Consider the following 15,222-nt stretch of genomic DNA (forward strand, 5'->3'; position numbering starts at 1 on the left):
ATCCCCCCATTTCTCAATGGTAATCAGGTTCTCCCCTTGAGCAGGGGTGAATCAGCCAACAACTGTTCCATTCATCAGTAATATTGTACACTAAAATTCACATAACATTCTTAATATGTTTCCTCGAGAACCAAAATGTGCAAAGTATCGCTCTCAGAATCTGACTAGTACAGGCTAAAATTACTGATCAAATTTATTTCCACTGAACAATTTACAAGATCAGAGATATTGGGTAAAAAATTAAGAAGTACAATAAATAATAGTACATAAAAGATCCAGAAACAAACCACTGGGAATTAATGCATCCTGTTCTTCAAGCTTTCTTTAAGTAAAAGCAAACAATCCAGTAAAATACTTCTTTCATTTTCTGCCTCTTGCATAATACTTTGATAATGATCCCCTTCAATCACAGGGTTGGTTATCTGTGTTCTGGTTAAGATTCTCAGAAGTTTCCTCATTACTACAAAATATCACAAATTATTTTCACCTTAAGAAATGTAGCGAAACTGTCCTATTAAAGAAAAGGGGGAGACATTTGGTAGTGCAGCGCCCTGGAGGGGCGGTAATGCATCTTGAATTGCTGCCTAGCTTGCAGCGCCCCGCCGGGAAATTTGTTTCCGGTTTAGCGGCGGCACAAAACGCTACTGCCTCGCTATGTACTTCCAGTGACTTTCAACAAAAACGGACATTGATGAGGAGATTCAACACTGCCTCCAGTGTGCCAGCGCAGCCTTCGGCCGCCTGAGGAAAAGAGTGTTCGAAGACCAGGCCCTCAAATCTACCACCAAGCTCATGGTCTACAGGGCTGTAGTAATACCCGCCCTTCTGTATGGCTCAGAGACATGGACCATGTACAGTAGGCACCTTAAGTCGCTGGAGAAATACCACCAAAGATGCCTCCACAAGATCCTACAAATCTGCGAGGAGGACAGACGCACCATCAGTGTCCTCGTCCAGGCCAACATCTCCAGCATTGAAGCACTGACCACACTTAATCAGCTCCTCTGGGCAGGCCACATTGTCCACATGCCAGACACAAGACTCCCAAAACAAGCACTCTGCTCAGAATTCCTTCATGGCAAATGAGCCAAAGGTGGACAGAGGAAACATCACAAGGAAACCTTCAAAGCCTCCCTGATAAAGTACAACATCCCCAGCGACACCTGGGAATCCCTGGCCAAAGACCGCCCTAAGTGGAGGAAGTGCATCCGGGAGAGCGCTAAGCGCCTCGAGTCTCGTTGCCGATTGCATGCAGAAGACAAGCGCAGGCAGCGGAAAGAACGTGCGGCAAACCTGCCCCACCCTCCCCTACCCTCAACGACTGTCTGTCCCACCTGTGGCAGGGACTGTGGCTCTCATATTGGACTGTTCAGCTACCTAAGGACTCATTCTAAGAGTGGAAGAAAGTCTTCCTCGATTCCGAGGGACTGATTATGATGATGACTTTCAGTCAGATTATGAAGTCAGTCCTCATGCAATGACCCACTCGAATCCCGCTCGCAAAAATAGGTGTGGCCGCCTCATTTAGCCTCCGCCCCTAATCACGCCGGAGAAACCAGGCGGTCCCACCTTCCATAGTTGATACCTGCAGGCTATTTAAAGGGAGGAGGAAGAACATTAATCGGAGCTCACATTGAGTGCAATATTTCAACAGAGCACGGTGCGTCAACCTGTGACTTGGCAGCAGCAAATTTATCTGACATTACAGGCTCATATCAATTTGAGTTTAACAATTTAATGGGGGGGATTACTAGCTCACCAACATTGCCTTCTACATGCTCTTGTTAGGCAGCATTAAGATAGAAGGGCTGTTGGCCATGACGGCCATAAATTAGGAGTGCCCGTAGACGTCTGGACAAGAGGCCTTACCTCCCATAGGTTTACCGGCAGCAACGCTCTTACCTCAACATGTCAGAGGAGCAATGTATCAGGAGGCAGTGTGTCAGACTATCAAACAGTCGTAGTGAGGTTGGGGATGGCATCAAAAAGGAAATGAGGGATGCATGCAATAAAGGTACAGCAGTTATCATGGGTGACTTTAATCTACATATAGATTGGGCTAACCAAACTGGTAGCAATATGGTGGAGGAGGATTTCCTGGAGTGCAAAAGGGATGGTTTTCTACACCAATATGTCGAGGAACCAACTAGAGAGCTGGCCATCCTAGACTGGGTGTTGTGTATTGAGAGAGGATTAATTAGCAATCTTGTTGTTCCCCTTGGGGAAGAGTGGCCATAATATGGTAGAATTCTTCATTAAGATGGAGAGTGACACAGTTAATTCAGAGACTAGGGTCCTGAACTTAAAGAAAGGTAACTTAGATGGTATGAGACATGAATTGGCTAGGATAGACTAACGAATGATACTTAAAGGGTTGACAGTTGATAGGCAATGGCAGACATTTAAAAATCAGATGGATGAACTTCAACAATTGTACATCCCTGTCTGGCGTAAAAATAAAATGCGGAAGGTGGCTCAACCGTGGCTAACAAGGGAAATTAGGGATAGTGTTAAATCCAAGGAAGAGGCATGTAAATTGGCCAGAAAAAGCAGCAAACCTGAGGACTGGGAGAAATTTAGAATTCAGCAGAGGAGGACAAAGGGTTTAATTAGGATGGGGAAAATAGAGTATGAGAGCAAGCTTGCAGGGAACATAAAAACTGACTGCAAAAGCTTCTATAGATATATGAAGAGAAAAAGATTAGTGAAGACAAATGTAGGTCCCTTGCAGTCAGAATCAGATGAATTTATAATGGAGATCAAAGAAATGGCAGACCAATTGAACAGATACTTTGGTTCTGTCTTCACTAATGAAGACTCAAATAACCTTCCAGAAATACTAGGGGACCAAGGGTCTAGCGAGAAGGAGGAATTGAAGGAAATCCTTATTAGTCAGGAAATTGTGTTAGGGAAATTGATGGTATTGAAGACCGATAAATCCCCAGGGCCTGATAATCTGCATCCCAGAGTACTTAAGGAAGTGGCCCTAGAAATAGTGGATGCATTGGTGGTCATTTTCCAACATTCTATAGACTCTGGATCAGTTCCTATGGATTGGAGGGTATTAATGTAATCCCACTTTTTAAAAAAGGAGGGAGAGAGAAAATAGGGAATTATAGACCGGTTAGCCTGACATCAATAGTGGGGAAAATGTTGGAATCAATTATTAAAGATGCAATAGCAGCACATTTGGAAAGCAGTGACAGTCCCAAAAAGTTAGTTTGCAGGTGCAGCAGGTAATCAGGAAGGTGAATGGAATGTTGGCCTTCATTGCGAGAGGGATGGAGTACAAAAGCAGGGAGGTCCTTCTGCAACTGTATAGGGTATTGGTAATGCCGCACCTGGAGTACTGCGTGCAGTTTTGGTCACCTTACTTAAGGAAGGATATACTGGCTTTGGAGGGGGTACAGAGACGATTCACTAGGCTGATTCCGGAGATGAGGGGGTTACCTTATGATGATAGATTGAGTAGACTGAGTCTTTACTCGTTGGAGTTCAGAAGGATGAGGGGTGATCTTATAGAAACATTTAAAATAATGAAAGGGATAGTCAAGATAGAGGTGGAGAGGTTGTTTCCACTGGTCGGGGAGACTAGAACTAGGGGGCACAGCCTCAATTGGGAGCCAATTTAAAACCGAGTTGAGAAGGAATTTCTTCTCCCGTAGGGTTGTAAATCTGTGGAATTCTCTGCCCAAGGAAGCAGTAAGGCTAGCTCATTGAATGTATTCAAGTCACAGATAGATAGATTTTTAACCAATAAGGGAATTAAGGGTTACGGGGAGCGGGCGGGTAAGTGGAGCTGAGTCCACGGCCAGATCAGCCATGATCTTATTGAATGGAGGAGCAGGCTCGAGGGGCTAGATGGCCTACTCCTGCTCCTTATTCTTATGTTCTTATGTTCTTATGTAGGATCAGTCCAAGTCAGCATGGATTTATGAAAGGGGAATCATGCTTGACAAATCTTCTAGAATTTTTTGAGGATATAACTAGTAGAGTGGACAAGGGAGAACCAGTGGATGTGATGTATTTGGACTTTCCAAAGGCTTTTGACAAGGTTCCACATAGATTAGTGTGCAAAATTAAAGCACATGGTATTGAGGGTAATGTATTGACGTGGATAGAGAACCGGTTGGCAGATAGAAAGCAAAGAGTAGGAATAAACGGGTCCTTTTTCAGAACGGCAGGCAGTGACTAGTGGGGTACCGCAAGGTTCAATGCTGAGACCCCAGCTATTTACAATATATATTAATGATTCAAACAAAGGAATTGAATGTAATATCTCCAAGTTTGCAGATGACACTAAGCTGGTTGGCAGTGTGAGCTGTGAGGAGGATGCTAAGAGGCTGCAGGGTGACTTGGACAGGTTAGGTGAGTGGGCAAATGCATGGCAGATGCAGTACAATGTAGATAAATGTGAGGTTATCCACTTTAGTGGCAAAAACAGGAAGGCAGAATATTATCTGAATGGTGACAGATTAGGAAAAGGGGAGCTGCACCGAGACCTGGGTGTCATGGTACATCAGTCATTGAAATTTGGCATGCAGGTACAGCAGGCAGTGAAGAAGGCAAATGGTATGTTGGCCTTCATAGCAAGAGAATTTGAGTATAGAAGCAGGGAGGTCTTACTGCAGTTGAACAGGGCCTTGGCGGGGCCTCAGCTGGAATATTGTGTACAGTTTTGGTATCCTAATCTGAGGAAGGACATTTTTGCTTGAGGGAGTGCAGCGAAGGTTCACCAGACTGATTCCTGGGATGGCAGGACTGACATATGAAGAAAGACTGCATCAACTGGGCCTTTATTCAATGGAGTTTAGAAGGATGAGAGGGGATCTCGTAGAAACATATAAGATCCTGACAGGACTGGACAGGTTAGATGAGGGAAGAATGTTCCCGATGTTGGGGAAGTCCAGAACCAGGGGACATAGCCTTAGGATAAGGGGTAGGCCATTTAGGACTGAGATGAGGAGAAACTTTTTCACTCAGAGAGTTGTTAACCTGTGGAATTCCCTGCCGCAGAGAGTTGTTGATGCCAGTTCATTGGATATATTCAAGAGGGAGTTAGATATGGCCCTTACGGCTAAGGGGATCAAGGGGTATGGAGAGAAAGCAGGAAAGGAGTACTGAGGGAATGATCAGCCATGGTCTTATTGAATGGTGGTGCAGGCTCGAAGGGCCGAATGGCCTACTCCTGCACATATTTGCTATGTTTCTATGTTTCTATGTTTCTATGTTTCAAACATATAAAATTCTGACAGGGTTGGACAGGTTAGATGCAGGAAGAATGTTCCCGATTTTGGGGAAGTCCAGAAGCAGGGGTCACAGTCTAAGGATAAGGGCGAAGCCATTTAGGACCGAGATGAGGAGAAACTTCTTCACTCAGTTGAAAGCAGGAAAGGGGTACTGAAGTTGCATGATCAGCCATGATCATAGAAACATAGAAACATAGAAAATAGGTGCAGGAATAGGCCATTCGGCCCTTCGAGCCAGCACCACCATTCAATAAGATCATGGCTGATCATTCCCTCAGTACCCCTTTCCTGCTTTCTCTCCATACCCCTTGATCACTTTAGCCATAAGGGCCATATCTAACTCCCTCTTGAATATATCCAAAGAACTGGCATCAACAACTCCCTGCGGTTGGGAATTCCACAGGTTAACAACTCTCTGAGTGAAGAAGTTTCTCCTCATCTCAGTCCTGAATGGCCTACCCCTTATCCTAAGACTATGTCCCCTGGTTCCGGACTTCCCCATCATCGGGAACATTCTTCCTGCATCTAATCAGTCCAATCCAATCAGAATTTCATATGCTTCTAGGAGATCCCCTCTCAATCTTCTAAATTCCAGTGAATATAAGCCCAGTCTTCCTTCATATGTCAGTCCAGCCATCCCGGGAATCAATCTGGTGAACCTTCGCTGCACTCCCTCAATAGCAAGAACGTCCTTCCTCAGATTAGGAGACCAAAACTGAACACAATATTCCAGCTGAGGCTTCACCAAGGCCCTATACAACTGCAGTAAGACCTCCCTGCTCCTGTACTCATATCCCCTAGCTATGAAGGCCAACATACCATTTGCCTTCTTCACCACCTGCTATACCTGCATGACAACTTTCAATGACTGATGTACCATGACACCCAGGTCTCGTTGCACCTCCACTTTTCCTAATCTGCCGCCATTCAGATAATATTCTGCCTTCGTGTTTTTGCCCCCAAAGTGGATAACCTCACATTTATCCACATTATACTGCATCTGCCATGCAGTTGCCCACTCACCTAACCTGTCCAAATCACTTTACAACCTTTTAGCATTCTCCTCACAGCTCACACCACCACCCAGTTTAGTGTCATCTGCAAACTTGAAGATATTACACTCAATTCCTTCATCTAAATCAATAATGTATATTGTAAAGAGCTGGGGTCCCAGCACTGAGCCCTGCGGTACTCCACTAATCACTGCCTGCCATTCTGAAAAGGACCCGTTTATCCTGACTCTGATTCCTGTCTACCAACCAGTTCTCTATCCACATCAGTACATTACCCCCATACCATGTGCTTTAATTTTGCACACCAATCTCTTGTGTGCGACTTTGTCAAAAGCCTTTTGAAAGTCCAAATATACCACATCCACTAGTTCTTCCTTGTCCACATTCTCAAAAAATTCCAGAAGATTTGTCAAGCCTGATTTCCCTTTCATAAATCCATGCTAACTTGGACCGATCCTGTCACTGCTTTCCAAATGCACTGCTATTTCATCTTTAATAATTGATTCCAACATTTTCCCCACTACTGATGTCAGGCTAACCGGTCTATAATTACCCGTTTTCTCTCTCCCTCCTTTTTTTAAACAGTGGTTTTACATTAGCTACCCTCCAGTCCACAGGAACTGATCCAGAGTCTATAGACTGTTGGAAAATGATCACCAATGCATCCACTATTTCTATGGCCACTTCCTTAATTACTCTGGGATGCAGACTATCAAGCCTCAGGGATTTATCGGCCTTCAATCCCATCAATTTCCCTAACACAATTTCCCGCTTTATAAGGATATCCTTCAGTTCCTCCTTCTCACTAGACCCTCGGACCCCTAGTATTTCTGGAAGGTTATTTGTGTCTTCCTTCGTGAAAACAGAACCAAAGTATTTGTTTAACTGGTCCACCATTTCTTTGTTCCCCATTATAAATTCACCTGAATCTGACCGCAAGGGACCTATGTTTGTTTGCACTAATCTTTTTCTCTTTGCATATCTATGGAAGCTTTTGCAATCAGTTTTTATGTTCCCAGCAAGCTTCCTCTCATACTCTATTTTCCCCTTCCTAAGTAAACCCTTTGTGCTCCTCTGCTGTATTACAAAATTCTCCCAGTTCTCAGGTTTGCTGCTTTTTCTGGCCAATTTATATGCCTCTTCCTTGGATTTAACACTATCCCTAATTTCCCTTGTTAGCCACGGTTGAGCCACCTTCCCCGTTTTATTTTTACTCCAGACAGGGATGTACAATTATTGAAGTTCATCCATGTGATCTTTCAATGTTTGCCATTGCCTATCCACCATCAACTCTTTAAGTATCACTCGCCAATCTATTCTAGCCAATTCACGTCTCATACCATCGACGTTAGCTTTCCCCAAGTTCAGGACCGTAGTCTCTGAATTAACTGTGTCACTCTCCATCTTAATGAAGAATTCTATCATATTATGGTCACTCTTCCCCAAGGGGCCTCGCACAACAAGAGTGCTAATTAATCCTCTCTCATTACACATCGCCCAGTGTAGGATGGCCAGCCCTCTAGTAGGTTCCTCGACATATTGGTCTAGAAAACCATCCCTAATACACTCCAGGAAATCCTCCTCCACCGTATTGCTATCAGTTTGGTTAGCCCAGTCAATATGTAGATTAAAGTCGCCCATGATAACAGCTGTACCTTTATTGCACGCATTCCTAATTTCTTGTTTGATGCTGTCCCCATCCTCATTACTCCTGTATGGTGGTCTGTACACAACTCCCACAAGCGTTTTCTGCCATTTGGTATTCCGCGGCTCCACCCATACAGATTCCACATCATCCAAGCTTATGTCCCTCCTTACTATTGCATTAATTTTCTCTTTAACCAGCAACATCACCCCACCTCCTTTTCCTTTCTGTCTATCCTTCCTAAATGTTGAATACCCCTGGATGTTGAGTTCCCAGCCTTGGTCATCCTGGAGCCATTTCTCCATGATGCCAATTACATCATATCCATTAACTGCTATCTGCGCAGTTAATTCGTCCACCTTATTCCAAATACTCCTCGCATTGAGGGACAGAGCCTTCAGGCTTATCTTTTTAACACCCTTTGCCCCTTTAGGATTTTGCTGTAATGTGGCCCTTTTTGCTTTTTGCCTTGGGTTTCTCTGCCCACCACTTTTACTTTTCTTCTTTCTATCTTTTGCTTCTGCACTCATTCTACTTCCCTCTGTCCCCCTGCATAGGTTCCCATCCCCCTGCCATATTAATTTAACCCCTCCCCAACAGCACTAGCAAACACTCCCCCTAGGACATTCATTCCGGTCCTGCCCAGGTGCAGACCGTCCGGTTTGAACTGGTCCCACCTCCCCCAGAACCGGTTCCAATGTCCCAGGAATTTGAATCCCTCCCTTCTGCACCACTCCTCAAGTCACGTATTCATCTGAGCTATCCTGCAATTCCTACTCTGAGTAGCACGTGGCACTGGTAGCAATCCTGAGATTACTATTTTTGAGGTCCTACTTTTTAATTTAGCTCCTAGCTCCCTAAATTCGTCTTGTAGGACCTCATCCTGTTTTTTACCTATGTTGTAGGTACCTATATGCACCACGAAAATTGGCTGTTCACCCTCCCTCTTCAAAATGCCCTGCACCTGCTCCGAGATATCCTTGATCCAGGCAACATACCATCCTGGAGTCTTGGTTGCGGCCGCAGAAACGTCTCTCTATTCCCCTTACAATAGAATTCCCTATCACTATAGCTCTCCCACTCTTTTTCCTGCCCTCCTGTGCAGCAGAGCCACCCACGGTGCCATGGACTTGGCTGCTGCTGCCCTCCCCTGATGAGTCATCTCCCTCAACAGTACCCAAAGCGGTGTATCTGTTTTGCAGGGGGATGATCGCGGGGACCATTTTGAATGGTGGTGCAGGCTCGAAGGGCCGAATGGCCTACTCCTGCGCCTATTTTCTATGTTTCTATGTTTCTAAGGCTGCACTTCCGAAAGGAGGTGCTGACAGAGATATTCCATCTCCTGCAGGCAGACCTGCAGCCTCACATTGGCACCAGGACTGTGCTGCCCGAGAAGGTCACTGTGGTGCTGGCCTTCTATGCCTCTGGCTCCTTCCAGGCTGCATCAGGACAAATGCTGCATTTCTCAATGCGCTGCACATCATTGCATCCGCGATGTGACATGGGCTCTCTACACCCGCAAAATGGATTTCATAGCATTCCCAATGTGCAGGGAGAAACAGAATGAGCGGGCATGTGGTTTTGCTAGGATTGCGGGCTTCCTGAGGGTTCAAGGAACTATTGACTCCACACAGGTGGCCTTGTGAGCACCATTCGAGAATGCTGAGGTATGTAGAAACCAAAATGGATACCACTACCCTGAATGTACAGCTGATGTGCGATCGCACACAGCGCATCGTCGTACTGAATGCCCGCTATCCAGGGAACGCACATGATGCGTTCATCCTGCGTGAGAACACCGTGCCACGAATGTTTCAGCCACCACTGGAAGGGTTCGGCTGGCTGCTCGGAGACAATGGATACGGCCTAGCCACTTGGCTAATGACCACCCTCCGCAACCCCCCACACAAGCGGAGCATCGCTACAATGACAGCCATGCGGTCACCTGCAACATCATTGAACAGACAATAGGACTGCTCTAGCAGTGTTTCTGATGCCTGGCCCGTGTAGAGGTAGCCTTCAATACTCCTCTCAACAGGTGTTGCTATTCATTGTGGTGTACTGCATGCTGCACAACTTGGCCATAATAAGGGCCCAGGCATTTCCACTGGGGATTGCAGTCCTACCTCAGTAGGAGGAAGAGGAACAAGAGCCTGCCGAGGTCCCGAATGGGCACCAGACCAGGAGGAGCAGCGGCAGCCACGGTGGAGGCAGTGTAGCAAGGCATCCACCTCCTTTCAGTTGCCTCGATTAAGGTGTCAACAGCCGTGGCTGAGGAGCGTTGTGCTTACTGGTGACCTTCCTGCTCCTCCATTTTCCCGCTCTGCTCAGAGTGTAAAGTCAGAACTGTGCATACTTATCGTACCACGCCTTTAATAATTGGCTGGCCCTGGGATCTATAATGGCCTTTGGAGCATGCGCATTTCGTCTTCCATTGTCACGCAGAGAGTTTTGAGTGGAGTGTCCGAGGAGAATTGTGGAATGCCTGATTTAGCGCCCCCTTTCCCTCTTGGTACGATGCAACTAAATTTCTCAGTAGAAAGCGCAAACTTTTATAGGACGCTATACTTACCGCCCCGCCAGGAATAACGCCTCAAAATGGGCGGTACCGAATTTCCAGCCCATCTTGTTGCACTGCTGTGATCTTGTAATGCAAGGAAACTTCAGTTTTATCGGAAAATAGTATGAAGGGAAAGGTGATAGGAAATCTGGAATGTGTTTCATGGTTCCCATTATTTTTTGACAGCCTTCATCATTACAGGAGACTTCTACAAAACAAAGAGACACTTGCTGGACTGATAAACTCAAACCATCACAAAAAAAACTGGTGTAAGTAAAACAAGTCTGCATTATGGCTGATCGCTGTAATACCAAGTAATTGTATAAATACACCTTACAATCAACTGTTGACAGGGCCTACGTAGAAATAAACTTTTAGTTCAAAGGGATTATTTACCTCGCATAAATACTTAACAACAAATAAAGTCTCTTTGGACAGCCTCAACCCAGTTCCTAATGAATGTTGGCCCTTAGCACAAACCTGCCCAGATTGACTCAGAACTAATAGCTTTACTTGGAGAGCAACAAGGATGGTCACTGTAAGATGTGAAGAAATTCACACTCGTGCAGTAAAATGTGCTATTTTCTGATGTTGTGGGTAAAGCATATATATGGGGCAGAATAGAGGCAGTTTCACTACATAAATACCTGCCTCTGGTTTGCTTGATCCTGACACTGAGTTCCAAAAGTAAAATGAATGACATCACCCACCTTGAGTATATGGAGGGCAGGTTTAGAATAAATGTAGTGCAATGGAAAAATAGTCTAAACAATGCAATACTGGGAGAAGAGATGCAGAGACATAATTTAGAGTATGTGGTAGATTAGTGAAAGGATGCGTTTATTTGTCATCATCTCATCATAGGCAGTTCCTCGAAACGAGGATAACTTGCTTCCACGCCAAAAAAAAGGATGAGTTCACAGGTGTTAGGAGTTTATTTGTACTAACTGAATTGCAGCCGTTTCTCTGATTGGCTCTCCATTATCACATGACCTATTGCTGATTGGTCCCCTTGGATAAGCAACACCCTGAAGTTTCTCTGGAATGTGTAAATGGAACCCCCTAACTTTGCACATTGTAACATGATCCATTTGGACTTCAGAAATCAGAAAGAACACATCCCTCCCCCAGCCGAAGTCCCTCCTTACCCAGAGCAAGTGCAGCCCACTTACCCCAGTGCAAGTGCATCCCTCCCCCAGCCGAAGTCCCTTACCCCAGCACAAGTGCTTGACCTCTCTCTCTCTCCCTCGCTCCACCCCCCCACACCCCCAACTAGCCTCTCTCTCTCTCTTCCCCCCCCCTCTAAACAGGCTCACTCCTGCCCGCCCCCGTTCCAAACCAGGCTCTCTCTCAGTCTCTCTCTCTCTCTCCCCTCAGTTGTCCGCTGGCTCTCTCTGGCCCGCTGCTCTCCCCCCAGCTCGGGGCTCGGAGGCCCAGCGGGGAACTTGGGGCTCGGCGGCCGGCGGCTGAGCAGGCAACGTGATATTTGGGGCCAGTTCCGACGCATGCGCAGAAAAGGGTTAGTGTAAATTGCGCTGGTGGGGGGGCAGTCGGAGACTATTTGTCCTAATTCACTTCTGCAAGCACGAGTTATGATAAATAGTTACTGCGAAGAAAGAATAAAGGGAAAAGTAAAATGGTGGACTTAATGAATTAGGATTACTATGTTTATATGTGAATGTGCAAAGCATTAAATATAACGTTCGGTAACTAAAGACAATAATTAGAATGAAGAAAAATGAGATTGTAGACTTGGTAGAAAGTTAACTTTAGCCAAGGCAAGACATATTCCAGGCTATTAATATTTTCAGGGCAGATAGAGAAAGAAACTTGAGGAAGGACATTCTTGCTATTGAGGGAGTGCAACGAAGGTTCACCAGACTGATTCCCGGGATGGTGGGACCAACCTATCAAGAAGGACTGGATCAACTGGGCTTGTATTCACTGGAGTTCAGAAGAATGAGAGGGGACCTCATAGAAACGTTTAAAATTCTGACGGGTTTAGACAGGTTAGATGCAGGAAGAATGTTCCCAATGTTGGGGAAGTCCAGAACCAGGGGTCACAGTCTAAGGATAAGGGGTAAGCCATTTAGGACCGAGAGTGGTGAACCTGTGGAATTCTCTACCACAGAAAGTTGTTGAGGCCAATTCACTAAATATATTCAAAAGGAAGTTAGATGAAGTCCTTACTACTAGGGGGATCAAGGGGTATGGCGAGAAAGCAGGAATGGGGTACTGAAGTTGCATGTTCAGCCATGAACTCATTGAATGGCGGTGCAGGCTAGAAGGGCTGAATGGCCTACTCCTGCACCTATTTTCTATGTTTCTATGTTTCTATGAAACAAGAAAGGATGGGTTTATTAATTAAGGCCATGTGGGAGTCCACTTGAATCCAGGTTTGCCTTGAATAATGTATTGTTTTGTTTGTTTTCTCTTAAGGGAACAGCCTATTATTGAGTGCCTGAGAAATTCATTCAATCTTTGTCAAAATATTTCACTGAATTTATAGTATTTCTTTCTATTTGTAATTCTGAGTTTTTGTATATATGAAAGTAATGAGGTGATACTTAGTGAGAGTGATTGCAGTACTGTATATAATTTAAGAACTCCTTTATAGAAATTATCTTACAGCCACAGAAAAGGCACAACATAAATTCAACGGGACTTAAAAACCTACGATTCTATTCACTAGAGCAGGGAATATAAGAGAGTCATTCAATGTTTTGAGAGGGTAAATACTGAAAGATTATTTCCACTGATTCGTTAATCAGTACAATAGAGCATAAGTTTAGGATTAGTATCAAATGCATACAGGGAGGTTACAAGAGTTTTTTTTTAATACAAAGGTTATTAGAATATGGAATCCTGTAACCACAAGAGGCTATTGAAGCCAAGTCAATCATGGCATTTAAGAGGCGATTAAACTCGAATTAAAAAAGGTACAGAGAAATGGGTTAAGAGTAAATCGATCTGATGCAAAATTAACACTGACACCTGGACAGTGATTCAAATATCCCCCTCTGTGCTGAAATTTCTACAATCTATTCAAATTATTTGGAAAATTAAGGCCACCGGTTTTTATGATCTTTTATTTCGTGCTCTTCAAGATAAGGGATGTTACTACTGGAGAATGAAACACTTTCTATTTCAGGCACTCCATGTCAGGATCAAGAACTCTCAGGTCAGGTAATACACAGCCAACGGCAATTTCTCCTGATTTTGCCCCAACGATATGCCTCAAGGTATCACTCTAATTCTGAGTGCGAAGTATCAGATGGTCCTGCTACATAGCAGCTGCCCGCTAACTGGCATAATTTCAAGGCTTTGAAAACGTGGTTTGAATAGATGTCTAGTCATCCTGGAGGAAGTTGCCTCATTTGACCCTTCTCCTGCTATATTCCAGGTGCTGGGCACTCCTGTTGTATGGTCAGTGATTTGCATGAGAGCAGACCATAGGGAGTCCCGAAAAGTGTAAAGCCCGCAATCATAACCCTGCTGATCAGATTGGCCAAACCTGTAAACTCTGGCAGTAACAGACTCCTTTAAGTGGGAGCCCAAGTTCTGCATTGCCTCAGTCACAACATTCATGAGCAGAACCATGTCTGGGCTTGCTGCCTTTGTCTTCTGGGGGTTCCTGCAGATGGTTGTGAAGTTGCCATATGCCCCTTGGTGTATTGGAGTTCTGAAAATCTTTCATCGTTGCTGTTGAGGGGTCACAAGTAAATCACTGCACATGGTCTGTCACCCTTTGCAAGGTATTCAGCGCAATCTTAAAAAGATTTCCTGACTCATCCTGGAACTGCAGCCTCACAACAGGAGTCCATGTTGTACATTTTGCAGCTTTGGTGGAAGCTCAAATGGCTGCCATACAGACTGTGGACCACCAGTGTCGAGAGACAGGGATCCACTCCAGACTGATTGGTGGACTAAATAGACAGGGAGCTTTGAAGGAGCCACCCATCTTCTGCAATCTGCTCTCCCACAGATCAGTGGAAGTGATGAGCCATAGCCCCGCGGGAGTAGCAGTGGCACGATGGAAGAAGTGCGGGTTATTCTCTTGCAGGATGTCAGCACATCTGTTTCTTAGTCAACCTCCCAAACTATACCCATCATGGTGTCAGCCGACTGCCCCGGCAGCAGCCAAGTTTCATAGCTGCAGTCTACAGCTGGAATCTCACAAACTCGAGCATCTAGAAGCCACCAGCCATGAGCATCTGGAGGGCTCCAACATGACAAAGCAGCCTTGAGTAGAATAGGCCTATACTCTCTGGAGTTTAGAAGAATGAGAGGTAATCTCATTGAAACATACAAGATTCTGAGGGGGATTGACAGGGTAAATGCTGAGAGGCTGTTTCCCCTGGCTGGAGAGTCTAGAGCTAGGGGGCATAGTCTCAGGATAAGGGGTCGGCATACAATTGAGATGAGGAGGAATTTCTTTACTCAGAGAGTTGTGAATCTTTGGAATTCTCTATCACAGTGGGCTGTGGATGCTCAGTCTTTGAGTATATTCAAGACTGAGATTGAAAGATTTTTGAATATTAAGGAAAACAAGGGATATGGAGATAGTGGGTCAGGTGGAGTTGAGGTAGAAGATCAACCATGATCTTATTGAATGGCAGAGCAGGCTCGAGGGGCCGTATGACATGCTCCTGCTCCTATTTCTTATGTTCTTATTTTATGTCAGCTTTGTTGAAGCCATTAGGGGAACACTTCATAGGAGTAGTAGACTTAAGAAACCTTCTTATAAGAAAAACA

General features: G+C 45.0%; 1 protein-coding gene across 1 annotated transcript in view; it reads left to right on the plus strand.

Annotated features, from left to right (window-relative positions):
* The window catches only part of LOC139229933 (transmembrane protein 144-like), a 124,631-nt gene that overhangs the window by 65,819 nt on the left and 43,590 nt on the right, over positions 1-15,222 (plus strand). Inside the window, exon 7 of the mRNA XM_070861583.1 lies at positions 10,654-10,736. Within this exon, the coding sequence (XP_070717684.1) occupies positions 10,654-10,736 (83 nt within the window). The remainder of the gene's footprint in view (positions 1-10,653; positions 10,737-15,222) is intronic.

This window comes from Pristiophorus japonicus, chromosome 2, assembly GCF_044704955.1.
Source record: "Pristiophorus japonicus isolate sPriJap1 chromosome 2, sPriJap1.hap1, whole genome shotgun sequence".
NCBI lineage: Eukaryota > Metazoa > Chordata > Chondrichthyes > Pristiophoridae > Pristiophorus > Pristiophorus japonicus.